Here is a 15,884-nt window from a genome sequence, read left to right on the forward strand (position 1 = left end):
TTTCCAGGACTGTCACTGACCTCATCTCCTCTGGAGATCTTCCTTCCACAGCTTCCAACCTGATAGTCGCCCAACTTCGGACGGCCCGCTTCTACCTCCTACCCAAAATCCAAAAACAGGACTGTCCCAGTAGACCAATTGCGCCCTCCTGTTCCAGCCCCATGGAACTCTTTTCACGCTATCTTGACTCCCTTCTCTCTCCCCTTGTCCAGTCCCTTCCCACCTACATCCGTGATTCCTCTGACACCTTACGTCACATCAACAATTTCCAGTTCCTTGGCCCCAACCGCTTCCTCTTCACCATGGACGTCCAATCCTTCTACACCTCCATCCCCCACCGGGATGGTCTGGTGGCTCTTCGCTTCTTCCTCGAACAGAGGCCCGAACAATCCCCATCCACAACTACTCTCCTCCGTCTGGCTGAACTTGTTCTCTCACTGAACAATTTCTCCTTTAACTCCTCTCACTTCCTCCAAAAAAAAGGTGTGGCTATGGATACCCGTATGGGCCCCAGCTATGCCTGTCTCTTTATAGGATATGTGGAACATTCCTTGTTCCAGTCCTACTCTGGCCCTCTCCCACAACTCTTTCTCCGGTACATCGATGATTACTTCGCTGCTGCTTCATGCTCTCGTCGGGACCTGGAAAAATTTATTAATTTTGCTTCCAATCTCCACCCCTCCATCATTTTCACATGGTCCACCTCTGACACTTCCCTTCCCTTCCTTGACCTCGCTGTCTCAATTTCTGGTGATAGACTGTCCACCAAAATCCATCACAAGCCTTCCGACTCCCACAGCTACCTCGATTACAGCTCCTCACACCCCTCTTCCTGTAAGGACTCCATCCCATTCTCTCAGTTCCTTCACCTGCGTTGCATCTGTTCTGATGATGCCACTTTCAAAAACAGTTCCTCTGACATGTCCTCTCTCTTCCTTAACCAAGGTTTTCCACCCACGGTGGTTGACAGTGCCCTCAACCGTGTCCGGCCCATCTCCCGCACATCTGCCCTCACACCTTCTCCTCCCTCCCAGAAACATGATAGGGTCCCCCTTGACCTCACTTATCACCTCACCAGCCTCCGCATTCAAAGGATCATCCTCCGCCATTTCCGCCAACTCCAGCATGATGCCACCACCAAACACTTCTTCCCTTCACACCCCCCAGCGGCATTCCGTAGGGATCGTTCACTCCGTGACACCCTGGTCCACTCCTCCATCACTTCCTACACCTCAACCCCCTCCTACGGCACCTTCCCATGCAACTGCCGAAGATGTAACACCTGTCCCTTCACTTCCCCTCTCCTCACCGTCCAAGGGCCCAAACACTCTTTTCAAGTGAAGCAGCATTTCACTTTCACTTCCCTCAAATTAGTCTACTGCATTCGTTGCTCCCAATGCGCTTTCCTCTACATTGGAGAGACCAAACGCAGACTGGGTGACCGCTTTGCAGAACACCTTCGGTCTGTCCGCAAGCATTATTCAGACCTCCCTGTCGCTTGCCATTTCAACACTCCACCCTGCTCTCATGCCCACATGTCCGTCCTTGGCTTGCTGCATTGTTCCAGTGAAGCTCAACGCAAACTGGAGGAACAGCACCTCATCTTCCGACTAGGCACTTTACAGCCTTTCGGACTGAATACTGAGTTCAACCATTTTAGATCATGAACTCGCTCCTCCATCCCCACCCCCTTTCTGTTTTTTCCCTGTCCTTTTTGTTTTTTCCAATAATTTATATAGATTTTTCTTTTCCCACCTTTTTCCAATATTTTTAAATGTATTTCCATCCATTGTTTTATCTCTACCTTTTAGCCTTTTTAGTATTCCTTTACCCCACCACCCCCCGACTAGAGCTACCTGTACCTTGTTTGTCCTGCTTTCTACCCTTAATTAGCACATTCCTTTAGATAATATCACCACCTTCAATACCTCTTTGTCCTTTTGTCTGTGACATCTTTTGGTTATGTCCACCTATCACTGGCCCTTTACCTAGCTCTTCTTGTCCCAACAACCCCCCCACCCCCCCAACCCCCCTTAAACCAACTTATATTTCACCCCTTTCCTATTTTTACTTAGTTCTGTTTAAGGATCATGAGGACTCGAAACATCACCATCTCTAGTGCTGACTGTCTCATCCTGCAATAAAATCTCCTCCTATTCAACAAACAAGAACAAAGGGCCGTGATACGGTACTTAAATAAGTTTATGGTCGCAAGATCTTTTGACTGGAGCAGGCGGTAAGGGAAGAGGCCTTTTGGGGAAATAAAGAAAAATAAAAGCAGGTAATTTAAACATTCCTAAACGATGAGGAACTAAAACAACTATCCTGTGGAGAGCCTTCCACAATATTGACCTTAGATGGCCGATTCAGGCTTAAATGGATTAGATTATGAGGAATGGTTGTGTAGACTAGGCTTGCATTCCATCGAGTATAGAAGATCAAGGGGTAATCTAACTGAGGTGTTTATTTAATGTTTAAGGACTTGTTAGCATAGAAAAAGACAGACTGTTTCCATTGGCCCGTGACAAGGAGGAATAAGCTTAAAAGTAGAGCTAGGCCATTTGGAGGTGATGTCAGTCCTGCCACATCCAGTCGTGAATGGTGGTAGACAATTAAATAACTCACTGGAGGAGGCAACTCCACAAATATCCCCATCCTCAATGATGGGGGAGCCCAACACATCAGTGCAAAAGATAAGGCTGGAACATTTGCTACAATCTTCAGCCAGGAGTGCCGAGTGGATGATCCATCTCAGCCTCATCTGGAGATCTCCAGCATCACAGATGCCAATCTTCAACCAATTAGATTAATTCCACATGATATCAAGAAACGGCTGAAGGCACTGGATACTGAAAAGACTCTAGGCCCTGACAATATTCCGGCAATACTACTAAAGACTTGTGCTCCGGGCCTTGCCGCGCCCCTAGCCAAGCTGTTCCAGTACAGGTCCAACACTGGCATCTACCCAGCTATGTGGAAAATTGCCCAGGTATGTCCTGTACACAAAAAGCAGGACAAATCCAACATGACTAATTCCACTCTCGATCATCAGTAAAGTGATGGAAGAGGTCACCAACAGTGCTATCTAGTGGCACTTACTTAGCAATAACCTGCTCACTGACACTCAGTTTGGGTTCCGCCAGGGTCACCCAGCTCCTGACCTCATTACAGCCTTGGTTTAAACATGGACAAAAGAACTGAACTCCAGAGGTTAGGTGAGAGGGAGTGCTCCACTGTTGAGGGGGGCGGCATCACTAAGGGAATGCCGCACTGTCAGACAGGCAGTACCAAGGGAGCACTGCACTATTAGGGTACCATATTCTAGATGAAATGTTAAACCAAGGCCCATCTGCACTCTTGGAAGGATGATAAAAACCCCATAGCATCATCTTGAAGAGGAGCAGGGATGAATGTAGCTCCAACAATAACCAAGGAGCTTGACACCATCCAGGGCAAAGCAGTCCGCTTGATCGGCACCCCATCCACAAACATTCACTCCGTCCACCACCGACGCACAGTAGCAGCAGTGTGTACCTTCTACAAGATGCACTGCAGGAACTCACCAAGTCTCCTTAGACAGCACCTTCCAAACCCACGTCTACTACCATCTAGAAGGACAAGGACAGCAGATAGATGGGAATACCACCACCTGGAAGTTCCCCTCTAAGCCACTCGCCATCCTAACTTGAAAATATATTGCCATTCCTTCATTGTCGCTGGGTCAAAATCCTGGAACTCCCTTCATAACAGCATTGTGGGTGTACCCACACCACATGGACAGCAATGGTTCAAGAAGGCAGCTCACCACCACCTCAAGGGTAATTAGGGATGGGCAATAAATGCTGGCCTAGACAGTGATGTCCACATCCCATGGACAAATAAAAAAAAAGAGGGAGTTTTCTCTGTGTCCTGGCTAATATTCATCTCTCAAATAACATCACTACAATAGAGGATCTGTTCATTATCACAATGTTGTTTTTGGGAGCTTGCTGTGTGCACGTTGGCTGCTGAATTGCCCACATTACAATAGTAATTACAGCTCAACAGCAATTCACTGGCTGTGATGTATGTTGGTACACCCTGAGGTCATGAAAGGTGCTTTCGAAATGAAAGTTCTTTTTTTACTTAGAGCTGGTGAGTGATGAAGAGATGAGGAATATTTTCTATCCTCCCCTCGGATGCCCCAGTTGATGCACATTTTGGAGCTAACTGTAGTGTTAACGAGTAAGTATTTTTAATTAAGTAAAATCCTTTATCAGATCAATCCCACACTATATTATTTATAGGCATTGACAATTACACATGGAACATTGGCAGTCATTGTTGAATAAAGCCAGTTAATGTATTCATGCTCTGCAAGACTCTTCATTTCTCCTAAGTACAAGCAGTAACCTGGGTGCACAACTTCCCCTCCTGGCTGATGCATAATAGTCCCTCGTCCTCCAGTGGTTTCACGGTGGTTTATTGTCAGGAGTTTATCACGAGGCCTGAAGAAATTCTAGCTCACAAAGATTTTACAGGCTCTGTTTCAGTAACGTGATTGTTCCCTGTAGCTTTTTATGTGGACAGGTGCTAAACATGCACCTTGATAACCAGGATACTCAAAAATCATCAATGCGTTTTAGAAAAAAAATCCATCTCAAGTTTTGCACGCAACAAGCAATGAGAGAAAGCGACAGCTGATTGGCTGCAGCTCTGCTGTCCAGTTGACTGGATAGGCTCTAGCCCACTTTCCAAATGGTCTGATTGGTTGATAAGGACAGCCTGTAATGTCTGCGGGAAAAAAGCTGATTGCATTTTTAAAAAATACTGACAAGCGTACAAATGGCTGAAAAAGCTAGCATTTGGTATAATGCTTAAAAAGTGTGCAATTAAAAACTTAAGGACAATGGGCCAGATTACCTCTTCCTGTGCTCTTTGATAGCTCATTGGGTTGGGCTGAGTAGCATATTCCTGCTCCTAATATGATCTAGCTGTACATTAGTCTCCTTCTGTAAATCATCCAATTTACTCTCACTGTGCAATAAAAGAGTGACCAAGCATGTGGAACAAACTAATGGCAGGATACTGGAACAAGAAACTCGGCAGGTTCTTGTCAACAAACAGGATTCACTGATAATCGTTTGGTGGTACAGAACTTGAGTATTGCTGAGAAAAGACATTTGTCGAAGCTTTTCATCTTGCACTCACCAAGACAATCACAAGAATACCAAAGTCAGGGGAAGCGACAACTTTATAACTGTATAAGAAAAGAGTGCTGATTGGTTGGCAAGTGGGCTCTGATTGGTAAAGGTGTTGGTAGAGGATTCACTTCTGAGAAATGCACTTTAATCCATCTAACCACTGAGAAAAGGTTTTCTCATTGAATATATTCAAGGCTGAATTAGACAGATTTTTGATTGATAAGGGAGTCAAGGGTTATGGAGGACAGATGGGAAAGTGTTGTTAAGGCCACAATTGGATGAGGCATGATTTTATTGGTTGGTGGAGCAGGCTCGAGGGGCTGAATGGCCCAGTCCTGCTCCTAATTCTGATGATCTTATGACTCACAGTGAATACAGGATCAACAACTGAATGAATGGCAAACGAGACTCTGTGACTTTACTACAATATATAAACATAAAATCAAAGAAGCTGGGAATCTTTGAAATCTTGTGTTGGTCTTGACAAAAGCTACAAACAGACCATCAGTGGGGCAATGCGGAAGGCCCGTTTCAGTTTTCAGTTGCTGGAGCAGCAGCAGTGTTATTATTTACAGAGACACTTCCTCTGAAGTAGTACATAGAATTACGTAGAATATACAGCACAGAAACAAGACATTCAGTCCAACAAGTCTATACTGGTGTTTATCCTCCCACTACTTATTCCATCTAGGCTGACACCTCATTGCAGTATTGAGGGAGTGCTGCACTGTCAGAGAGGCTGTCTTTTGAATCAAACTTTAAACTGATGCATCATCTGCCCTCTCAGGTGGATGTAAAATATCTCAAGATTTGAACAAGAGCAGGGAGTTCTCCCCAGCATCCTGGTCAATACTTATCTCTCAACCAACATCACTAAAACAAAGATTATCATTATCACACTGCTGTTTGTGGGAGCTAGCTGTGCCCAAGAATGGTTGTCATCTTTCATGAATTACAGCGGTGACTGTACTTCAAAGTGTACTTCACTGGGTGTAAAGCACCTTGGGATATCCTGAAGTTGTGAAAGGTGCTATATAAATGCAAGTCTAATTCTCCTTTATCAAACTCAATCAGCGTCAATAGTTAGGAAGACAAATGCAATGTTGGCATTTATTTCGAGAGGACTAGAATATAAAAGCAGGGATGTGCTGCTGAGGCTTTATAAGGCTCTGGCCAGACCACATTTAGAATATTGTGAGCAATTTTGGGCCCCATATCTCAGGAAGGATGTTCTGGCCCTGGAGAGCGTCCAGAGGAGGTTCACGAGAACGATCTCAGGAATGAAAGGCTTAACAAATGAGGAACGTTTGAGGACTCTGGGTCTATACTAGATGGAGCTTAGAAGGATGAGGGGGGATCTGATTGAAACTTACAGAATACTGAAAGGCCTGGGTAGAGTGGATGTGGGGAAGATGTTCCATTAGTAGGAGAGACTAGGACCCGAAGGCACAGCCTCAGAGTAAAGGGAAGATCTTTTAGAACAGAAATAAGGAGAAACTTCTTTAGCCAGAGAGTGGTGAATCTATGGAATTCATTGCCACAGAAGGCTGTGGAGGCCAGGTCATTGAGTGTATTTAAGACCGAGATAGATAGGTTCTTGATTGGTAAGGGGATCAAAGGTTATGGGGAGAAGGCGGGAGAATGGGGTTGAGCAACTTATCAGCCATGATTGAATGGCGGAGCAGACTCAATGGGCCGAATGGCCTAATTTCTGCTCCTATGTCTTATGGTCTTATGGTCTATTCCTGTATCTCTAGTTTCCCCTTAAATGCATCTTGTTTGTGGTAATCATATAAAGTTTCATATAGAGTTTCATAAAATGGCTGACAATGAGTTCATTACCTGTACCAAAGCTCTCCTCTCCACACAGGGAACACTTCCCAGCATCCATCAAATTCCCGAAGAATTTCCAGCCTGTCGGTGTTTCATAAACCGGGATCTTCATGACTTTCCCTACCCTGTGAAAGCAAAACACGGGCATTTTTGTTAAGCCAATGGATTGAACAACATGTAGGTTCCAGTCCCACTCCAGATAATCTAAGCTGACACTCTGTGTGCTTTACTGAGGGAGTCCTGCACTATCTGAGGTGTCATCTTATGGATGAGACGTTAAACTGAGGTCCCATCTGCTCTGTCAGGTGGACATAAAAGACCCCATGGCATCACTCTGAAGAAGAGCAGGAGTGTTCTGCCCAGAGTCCTGACCAATATTTATCACTCACCCATCATCGCTAGAAACACATTATCTGGTTATTATCATATTGTTGTTTGTGGGATCTTGCTGTGCAAAAATTGACTGCCGTATTTCTTATACAGCTATGGCTGAATTTTTTCTAAGCTGTAGCAGATGGCTTGTCAATCAAGGCACTCCAGCAGCAGGAATCTGGTTTTCTCTCTAATATTTAAAGTTTTTTTTTACTTTTAAAGAACTTTGAGCATCTAAATGACTTCACATCATTACACCAGAGTTTCCAAGTAGTGTTTTCTTCAGTTTTGAATGCACCAGTACACTCTACCTAACAGGAAGAGGATTCTAATTCACCTCAGTGCCTACATAACGCTGCTAAATGTTATGGTCAACTTAGTTTGCAGGGCAGAGCCCTTATAATCAATCACCACAGTAAAAGCACATCTACCTTACAACACAACATCTAACTATTGAAACTGAGAGAACAGTTTTTTTTTGGTGTTTTAAAGCCTGTCAATGAAAGAATTCCAGGAGCAGGGGGCTGGTTTTTTTGGTTCCCCACCTGGGACTGGACCGCCCCTTGGTTGATGGCTCCTTTGAGAGGCCGGGAAACATGTCTCCTTACTGAAGGGCCCGATGCCACTAAAACTGTTGTGGGGGTTGGGGGGTGAGGGTTGAACTGCCCGCCCCTGCAATGGTGCCGGCAAGCGTGGGAACGCTGAACGCAGGTGACTGCCAGCACTCTTGCCTCGACGAAAATTGCCGGAAACAGCAATGGGAGTGAAAACCCTGGAATTGAATCCTGGCCAGCCATTCTTAAAGGGCTCCCAACTCTGCGAAAATCTGGGGGCCAATAAGTGTGGTCAAATGATGTTGCACCAGACTTCTACACTTTGTAAGATCTGTGCCAGATTTGCAATTCTGTTTTTTTTTTGTACAACTTGATTATTTGTTTGCATTGACAGTTACAATGGCAACAACAGCTTTAGCTTTCTATGACTGGAACGTGTAATTACGTATCATGCCGTAGAACAAGATATTACAGGGTAAATTTACCCAGCCTGTCCTCTCACTGGGCATTGGCTGATAAGTTGGGGCTATAGTGTTGCAGATGTGTGACTGGCCCACACTCTCTCCATTGTGTGTAGAGCACTGCATTTAATACTGGACACCACATCTCAGGAAAAATATACTGACCCCGCAGAGAGTGCAGCGCAGATTCACCAAGATCAATACCAGGGCTAAAAAAGTTAAATTACGATGACAGGTTGCATGGACTAGGTTTGAATTCCCTTGAGTAGAGGAGATTAAGGGGTGAACTGCTTAAGGGGTGATTGAAGGATTTGATAGAGTGGATAGAAAGAAACTATTTCCTCCGATGGGGGAGTCCAGAACAAGGGAGCAGAATCTTAAAATTCAAGCCAGGCCATTCAGGGGTGATGTCAGGAAGCATTTCTTTATGCAAAGGGGAGTGGAAATCTGGAACTCTCTCCCCAAAAAGATTTTGAAGCTGAGGGTCAATTGAGAATTTCAAAACTGAGATTGATGGATTTTAGTTGGGTAAGGGGATTAAGGGTTACAGAACCAAGGTGAGTAGATGGAGTTAAGATACAGATCAGCCAAAATCTAACTGAATGGTGGAACAGGTTTGAGGCAATGAATGGCCTCCTCCTGTTCCTATGCGTGTACCCCCTCTACGAGCATGGAATGGGTGTCTCTTCCCTCACCTATCACAGGAGATCCCAGTATACCGCTTTGTGACCTGCTCCTAAATGTAAATAAGAAGTGAAATTGTTGTGATGAATACTCTGCATTAAAAGAGGAGATTTTCCATGACCATACTGTGACATTTCCAGTATACCCAGTCAGGATGCTGGAATCGAATCATTCTTTCCATGGACCTTTTGTTCCCTGCACTGTCATAGGAAGCCTGCATATGAAAGCTTTGTGACGGATACAAATCAGATTATCACAAGTGGAGCCCAAATTCTAACACCCCTCTCAAGAATATCTGATTAAAAATGGTCTAATATTAACATTTCTCTGGAGATTGAACAGTCAAATTCCCCGGTCTTGACATGCACTCTATCTAATATCACACCGCTCCCTGTACACTGTCTGACTCTTACAGCTGAAGACAATTTCGGGCAACATGACTGCAGCTTTCTCAGCTTCCTCCACATTCTAAAGTCAATTTATTATCTAGGGGTCATAAATAAAAGATAGTCACTAATAAATCCAATAGTGAATTCAGGAAAAACATCTTTACCCAGAGGGTCATGACACCAAGGGCAGGATTTTTAGTTCAGCCGGCGCCCGTGATTGGCGGGTCCGGGAGTGGCCGGGGAACAGACGTCCGACTGTGATCAGCCCCCAATCGTAGTTTCAGGCTGGCTGGCCAGTTAATGGTCAGACAGTGTGAAACACATGCTGATATGCTCAGCACTGCTGGGGTTGGGGGAGGTGGGGCGGGGTGGGGGGTGGGTGGTGGGTGGGTGTGGTGGGTGGGGGGGGAGGTGGGCGGGGGGGGTGTGGTAGTGGTGGGAGGAGCACAGGCATGGTGGGGGTGGGTCACGGAATGAATGCTCCCTGAGGGCAGAGAGCTGCTTCAGGGAGCTAAAGAACCCGAGAGCCAAAAATAAAGATTTTGAAATGCTGAAAAAAATGTCCACGTATCAGAATGAGTCACCTGCACATGTGGATGATGGAAATTTAGTCCAAGCGTTTTTATTTTTTTAAAATTAATATCAGAAACCTCATCCTGCCCTTGGATGAGGTTTCCTCGAAAAGGAAAAGGCCGCCTGGCCGATTCGCCCGCCCGCCAGCCGTAACGTTGAACGGGCAGCAAAAAATCTCTGTCGATTACAATGGTAAAAGGCCTTAATAGGCCTCTTCATTGTTGGTGGGTGGGCTGCTGATTCTCACCTGTGCCTGCCGACTGAAAAATCGCACAAGTGCGCAATGATGCCAGGATGCTTGCCTGACATCATCACGTGTTATTTCGCACTTGAGTGGGTCGAGCGTGCGCCCGCATGCCGAGCGGAGAATTCTGCCGCAAGAGTAGCTGATGTGATCAGTATAGGTGCAGTGAGGGTGGGAAGGGTGCAGAATGTACTCTGGCTGGGGTACTTCAATGCCCATCAGCAAGAGTGGCTTGGTAGCATCACTACTGACCGGGCTGGTCGAGTCCTAAAGGACATAGCTGCAAGTCTGGGTCTGTGGCAGGTGGTGAGAGAACCAACAAGAGGAACAAACATACTTGACCTCATCCTCACCCACCGCCCTGCCACAGATGCATCTGTCCATGACAGTATCGGTCAGAGTGACCACCACACAGTCCTTGAGGAGATGAAGTCCCATCTTCATGTTGAGAATACCCTACGTCGTGTTGTGTGGCACTACCACCATGCTAAATGGGATAGATTTCGAACAGATCTAGCAATTCAGGACTGGGCAACCATGAGGCATTGTGGGCCATCAGCAGCAGTAGAATTGTACTCCATCATAATCTGTAACCTCACAGCCTGGCATATACCGCTCTCCCATCAGTCTACTCTCAATCATCAGAAAAGTGATGGATGGGGTCATAAACAGTGCTGTCAAGCGGCACTTGCTTAGCAATAACCTGCTCACTGATGCTCAGTTTGGGTTCTGCCAGGGTCATTCAGCTCCTGACCTCATTACAGCCTTGGTTCAAACATGGACTAAAGAGCTGAACTCCAGAGATGGGGTGAGAGTGACTGCCCTTGACATCAAGGCAGCATTTGACAGTGTGGCATCAAGGAGCCCTAGCAAAATGGGAGTCAATGGGAATCAGGGGGAAACTCTCCGCTGGTTGGAATCATACCTAACACAAAGGAAGATGTTTGTGGTTGTTGGAGGTCAGTCATCTCATCTCCAGGACATCACTGCAGGAGTTCCTCAGGGTAGTGTTCTAGGCCCAACCATCTTCAGCTGCTTCATCAATGAACTTTCTTCCATCACAAGGTCAGAATTGGGAATGTTCGTGATGATTGCAAAATGTTCAGCACCATTTGCGACTCCTCAGATACTGAAGCAGTCCATGTCCAAATGCAGCAAAACATGGAGAATATCCAGGCTTGGGCTGACAAGTGACAAGTAACATTCGCACCACACAAGTGTCAGGCAATGACCATCTCCAGCAAGAGAGAATCCAACCATCGCCCCTTGACATTCAATGGCATTACCATCGCTGAATCCCCCACTATCAACATCCTGGGGGTTACCATTGACCAGAAATGAATTGGACTAGCCATATAAATACTGTGGCTACAAGATCAGGTCAGAGGCTAGGGATCCTGTAGCAAGTGACTCACCTCCTGACTCCCCAGAGCCTGTCCACCATCTACAAGGCACAAGTCAGGAGTGTGTTGGAATACTCCCCACTTGTCTAGATGAATGCAGCTCCAGCAACACTCAAGAAGTTTGACACCATCCAGGGCAAAGTAGCCCACTTGATTGGCACCCCATCCACAAACATGCACTCTCTCCATGACCGATGCACAGTAGCAGCAATATGTACCATCTACAAGATGCACTACAGAAACTCACCAAGGCTCCTTAGACAGTACCTTCCAACCCACAACCGCTACCATCTAGAAGGACAAGGGCAGCAGACTCATTGGAACACCACCACCTGGAAGTTCCCCTCCAAACCACTCACCATCCTGACTTGGAAATATATCGGCTGTTCCTTCACTGTCACTGGGTCAAAATCCTGGAGCTCCCTCACTAACAGCATTGTAAGTATACCACATGGACTGTAGCAGTTCAAGAAGGCAGCTCACCACCACCTTCTCAAGGGCAGTTAGGGATGGCAATAAATGCTGGCCTCGCCACCAAAGCCCACATCCCTTGAAGGAATAAAAACAAAAAAAATTAAGGGAAAGATAGATAAACACATGAGGGAGAAAGGAATAGAAGGATATGCTGATAGAATAATATGAAGTAGGGGTGGGAGGAAGCCCATGTGGAGCATCAACATTGGCATACACCAGTGTAGTCTCAGACAGTGCTGCACTCCCATAGTACTGCACTGGGAGTGCCTGCCGAGATTATATGCTCAAATCATGGAGTGAGATTTGAACCCACAACCTTTTAACTCAGAGGGGACAGTGCCATCCAGTGAGCCAGAGTACTTTGTAGACTTCTATTCATAATAAAAATATTGCAGATGATCAAAAAAAAGTCTGTTTGAGATTTTGATTTAAAGTTTAAGTTTGATTTGTATTTCTGTATTTGTGTGTTAGGAAAGGTCAAATGGGGTTTCATTTTAAAAAGGTGCTTGCATTTCTAATGTGGGTTTACGACTTAAGAAATTAAGTAAACTCAGAAGTAGAAAAACAGTGCTGTTGCCTAGCAACAGGGATCTAGAGAGGCAGGTCCTCCCATAGGCACACATATAAAAACTAAAGTTTTAAGTTCAGTTTGAAGCCAAGGACCCAGAGAGACTGGATACTGAGAGAGGGAACTGCAGATTTCCCAAAAGAACCAAAAGGTCCCAAGGCCAAAGGAGTGAGACAGAAACAGGAGAAAGTCCCAAGCAGACCTTCTAGTCAAAGGAAGGACAGGAACCTGGAAAAGGCCCTGTTAAATGAAGGTAAGATTGAGGGGCAGAGAGAAAAGCTCCAAGCTTCAGATTTAAAGAGACAAAAGCTGCAGAAAGCAGATTTAGAGTGAGAATATCTTGTTAGAGACAAGGAGGTCCAAAGAGACACCGCAAGGTCTGAAATTCTTTACTAGTGGCATGTGTTGCAGTGCTACTGTTGATGGTTGAGTCAGTGAGAGAGAGTGCATGGAAGTCAGCTTGAATGTATGTGGTGACCTAGGGAACAGGAACATCAGAAGGAGAGTTTGAAACCCTGGAGATGAACCCTTGTGGGAGGCGTCTGAGAGAAAGCATCAGTTTGGGAGAAGGTTCCAAAGCGAGTTCTTGGAGAGCTGCAATTGGAAACCCTCGTCTGAAAGACAGAGTTCAGTGAGACTGGTTAGCTCATGGTGTGACAAGCGTCTGGAGGGAGTTGAGGAGAGATCCATAGCATCTGGTTGAGGTGGCATCTGTCACTTGATTTCTGAGTGTGGTGTGTCTGATCACAGGGTGCTCATTGGTACATGGACTATGTACTTACTCTGGATATTAGTGTATAAGATAGATTTTGTAACTTGTGTTATCCTGACAAATCTGTATATGTTTGTAAAGGTATAGTTGTGGGTGAAAGAGTATTTTAATATGTCTTGTTAAATAAATGTTTTATTCTTTTCCTAAAAGTTCATTAGCTGACTCAGGTGACTCTGTTCGGTAGCTACTCTCCATGTAACTAAACAAAGAATTAAAAGTTAAGATCTATCAAGCCAGGTTCCACCCTGGGATCAGGCTTGTCCAGGGGTAACCCCAGCTGGGGGTCCCCAAATTTATAGAATTTCTGAGGCAGAGAATAGAAAGAATAGACTTGACAAACTGGTTTTTGCTCTAAATTCATCCTCTTCATACCAGTGTCAAGAAAAAATTTTCATAATGTTATTGGAATTTATTATAAGGATAGAAATAGTCTGTGTGCATGTGTGATTTAATTGAATTAAAGACAGCTGATCTGAAGGCTTTGATGTAAGAAGAGGAGCTAGATTTGAAATGTTAAATAAGTAAACATAGTTGAAGTTTTAGAATGTGAGGTGTGAAGGGAACATTTGCATTTTAAATTAACCAGACTAACTTGAATTCAAAAGATGGGGTGAAATGTTTCACCTAGCCGGAAGTTAAGAAACAGTGTGTTTATTTTTCCCAAAGATTACTAATAAAATTGGTGCTATGAAAGGTTTTTTTTATTAGAAAAGTAGAGTTGAAAAGACATATTGGGACAATGGGATTTGCATTGAAAAGGGAGAAACCTGTATAAAGGAGATGAGTTTGTGTGTAGGAAGGAAGGAATTCTAAGATCTAACAAGTGTGAAAAGCCTCCAGCATCTAAGCCTCAAGTTGCTGTCTACAAGGAACCAAAGCTGAGAAAAACTCACTTTGAATTCGACTGTCCAGGGTATAGAACGGCAGGGGGATAGGAACCTGAGCAGGGAGACAGAGGAGGGGGAAACAAGGATAGAAACAAAAAACAGAAAAGTAAGAAGCAAAAGTGGAAGGCAGAAAAAACATGGGTGAGAAACAAACAGGGTCATGGTGCAAAATAAAGCTAAGATGACTAACAATGTTAAAAAGCTAAGTCTAAAGACATTGTATCTTAATGTGTGGAGCATTCGCCATAAGGTAGATGAATTAACAGCGCAACTAGATATAAATGGTTATGGTTTGGTTGCAATTACATATACATGACTGCAGGGTGACCAAGGATGGGAACTGAACATCCAGGGGTATTCAATATTTAGGAAGGACAGACAAATAGGGAAAGGACATGGGGTAGCATTGTTAGTAAAGGAGGAAGTCAATGCAATAATGAGGAAAGATGTTAGCTCAGAAAATCATGATGTGGAATCTGTTTGGGTGGAGATAAGAAACACCAAGGGGCAAGAAATATTGGCGGGGGTTGTCTATTAGCCCCCAAAACAGTAATAGAGATGTAAGAGAAGGCATTAAACAGGAAACTAGAGACATATGCAATAAGGGTACAACTGTAATCATGGATGTCTTAATCTACATATAAATTGGACAAACCAATCAAGCAATAATACTGTGGCTGAGGATTTCCTGGAGTGTGTACGTGATGGTTTTTAGACCAATACTTTGAGGAACCAACTAGAGAGCAGGCTATCCTAGACTGGGTATTGTGCAATGACAAAGGATTAATTAACAATCTTGTGCAGGGTCCCTTGGGGAAGAATGAGCATAAAATGATAGAATTGTACATTAAGATGGAGAGTGAAGAAGTTGAATCTGAAACTAGGGTCCTGAATTTAAATAAAGGGAACTACGACGGTATGAGGCGTGAGTTGGCAATGATGGATTTGGGAACCTTACTAAAAAGGTTGATGGTGGATGGGCAATGGCTAATATTTAAGAAACATATGCATGAATTACAACAATTATTCATTCCTGTCTGTCACAAAAATAAAACAGGAAAGGTGGTTCAACCATGTATTACAAAAGAAATTAGGGATAGTATTAGATACATAGAGGAGACATATAAAATTGCCAGAAAAAGCAGCAAGCCTGAGGATTGGAAGTAGTTTAGAATTCAGAAAAAGTGGAAGAAAAGATTGATCAAGAAAGGGAAAATCGAGTATGAGAGTAAACTTGCAGGGAACATAAAAACTGACTGTAAAAGTTTCTATAAATATGTGAAGAGAAAAAGATTATTGGAGACAAATGTAGGTCCCTTACAGTCAGAAATGTGGGAAATTATAATGGGGAACAAAGAAATATTCAACATGTGCAATTCGCTACTACAGAAGGCTTGGAGGCCAGGTCACTGAGTATATTCAAGAAAGATATTGTTACATTTTTGGATATTACGGGCATCAAGGGGTATGGAGAGAAAGCGGGAATA

The 15,884-nt window shown here is 44.4% G+C and overlaps 1 protein-coding gene across 1 annotated transcript in view; it reads right to left on the bottom strand.

The window, feature by feature from the left end:
- Positions 1 to 15,884, bottom strand: part of pgm5 (phosphoglucomutase 5) — a 159,943-nt gene that overhangs the window by 53,250 nt on the left and 90,809 nt on the right. Inside the window, exon 7 of the mRNA XM_041186473.1 lies at positions 7,026 to 7,141. Coding sequence (XP_041042407.1) covers positions 7,026 to 7,141 — 116 coding nt within the window. The remainder of the gene's footprint in view (positions 1 to 7,025; positions 7,142 to 15,884) is intronic.

The sequence above is a fragment of the Carcharodon carcharias genome, chromosome 4 (assembly GCF_017639515.1).
Source record: "Carcharodon carcharias isolate sCarCar2 chromosome 4, sCarCar2.pri, whole genome shotgun sequence".
Taxonomy (NCBI): domain Eukaryota; kingdom Metazoa; phylum Chordata; class Chondrichthyes; order Lamniformes; family Lamnidae; genus Carcharodon; species Carcharodon carcharias.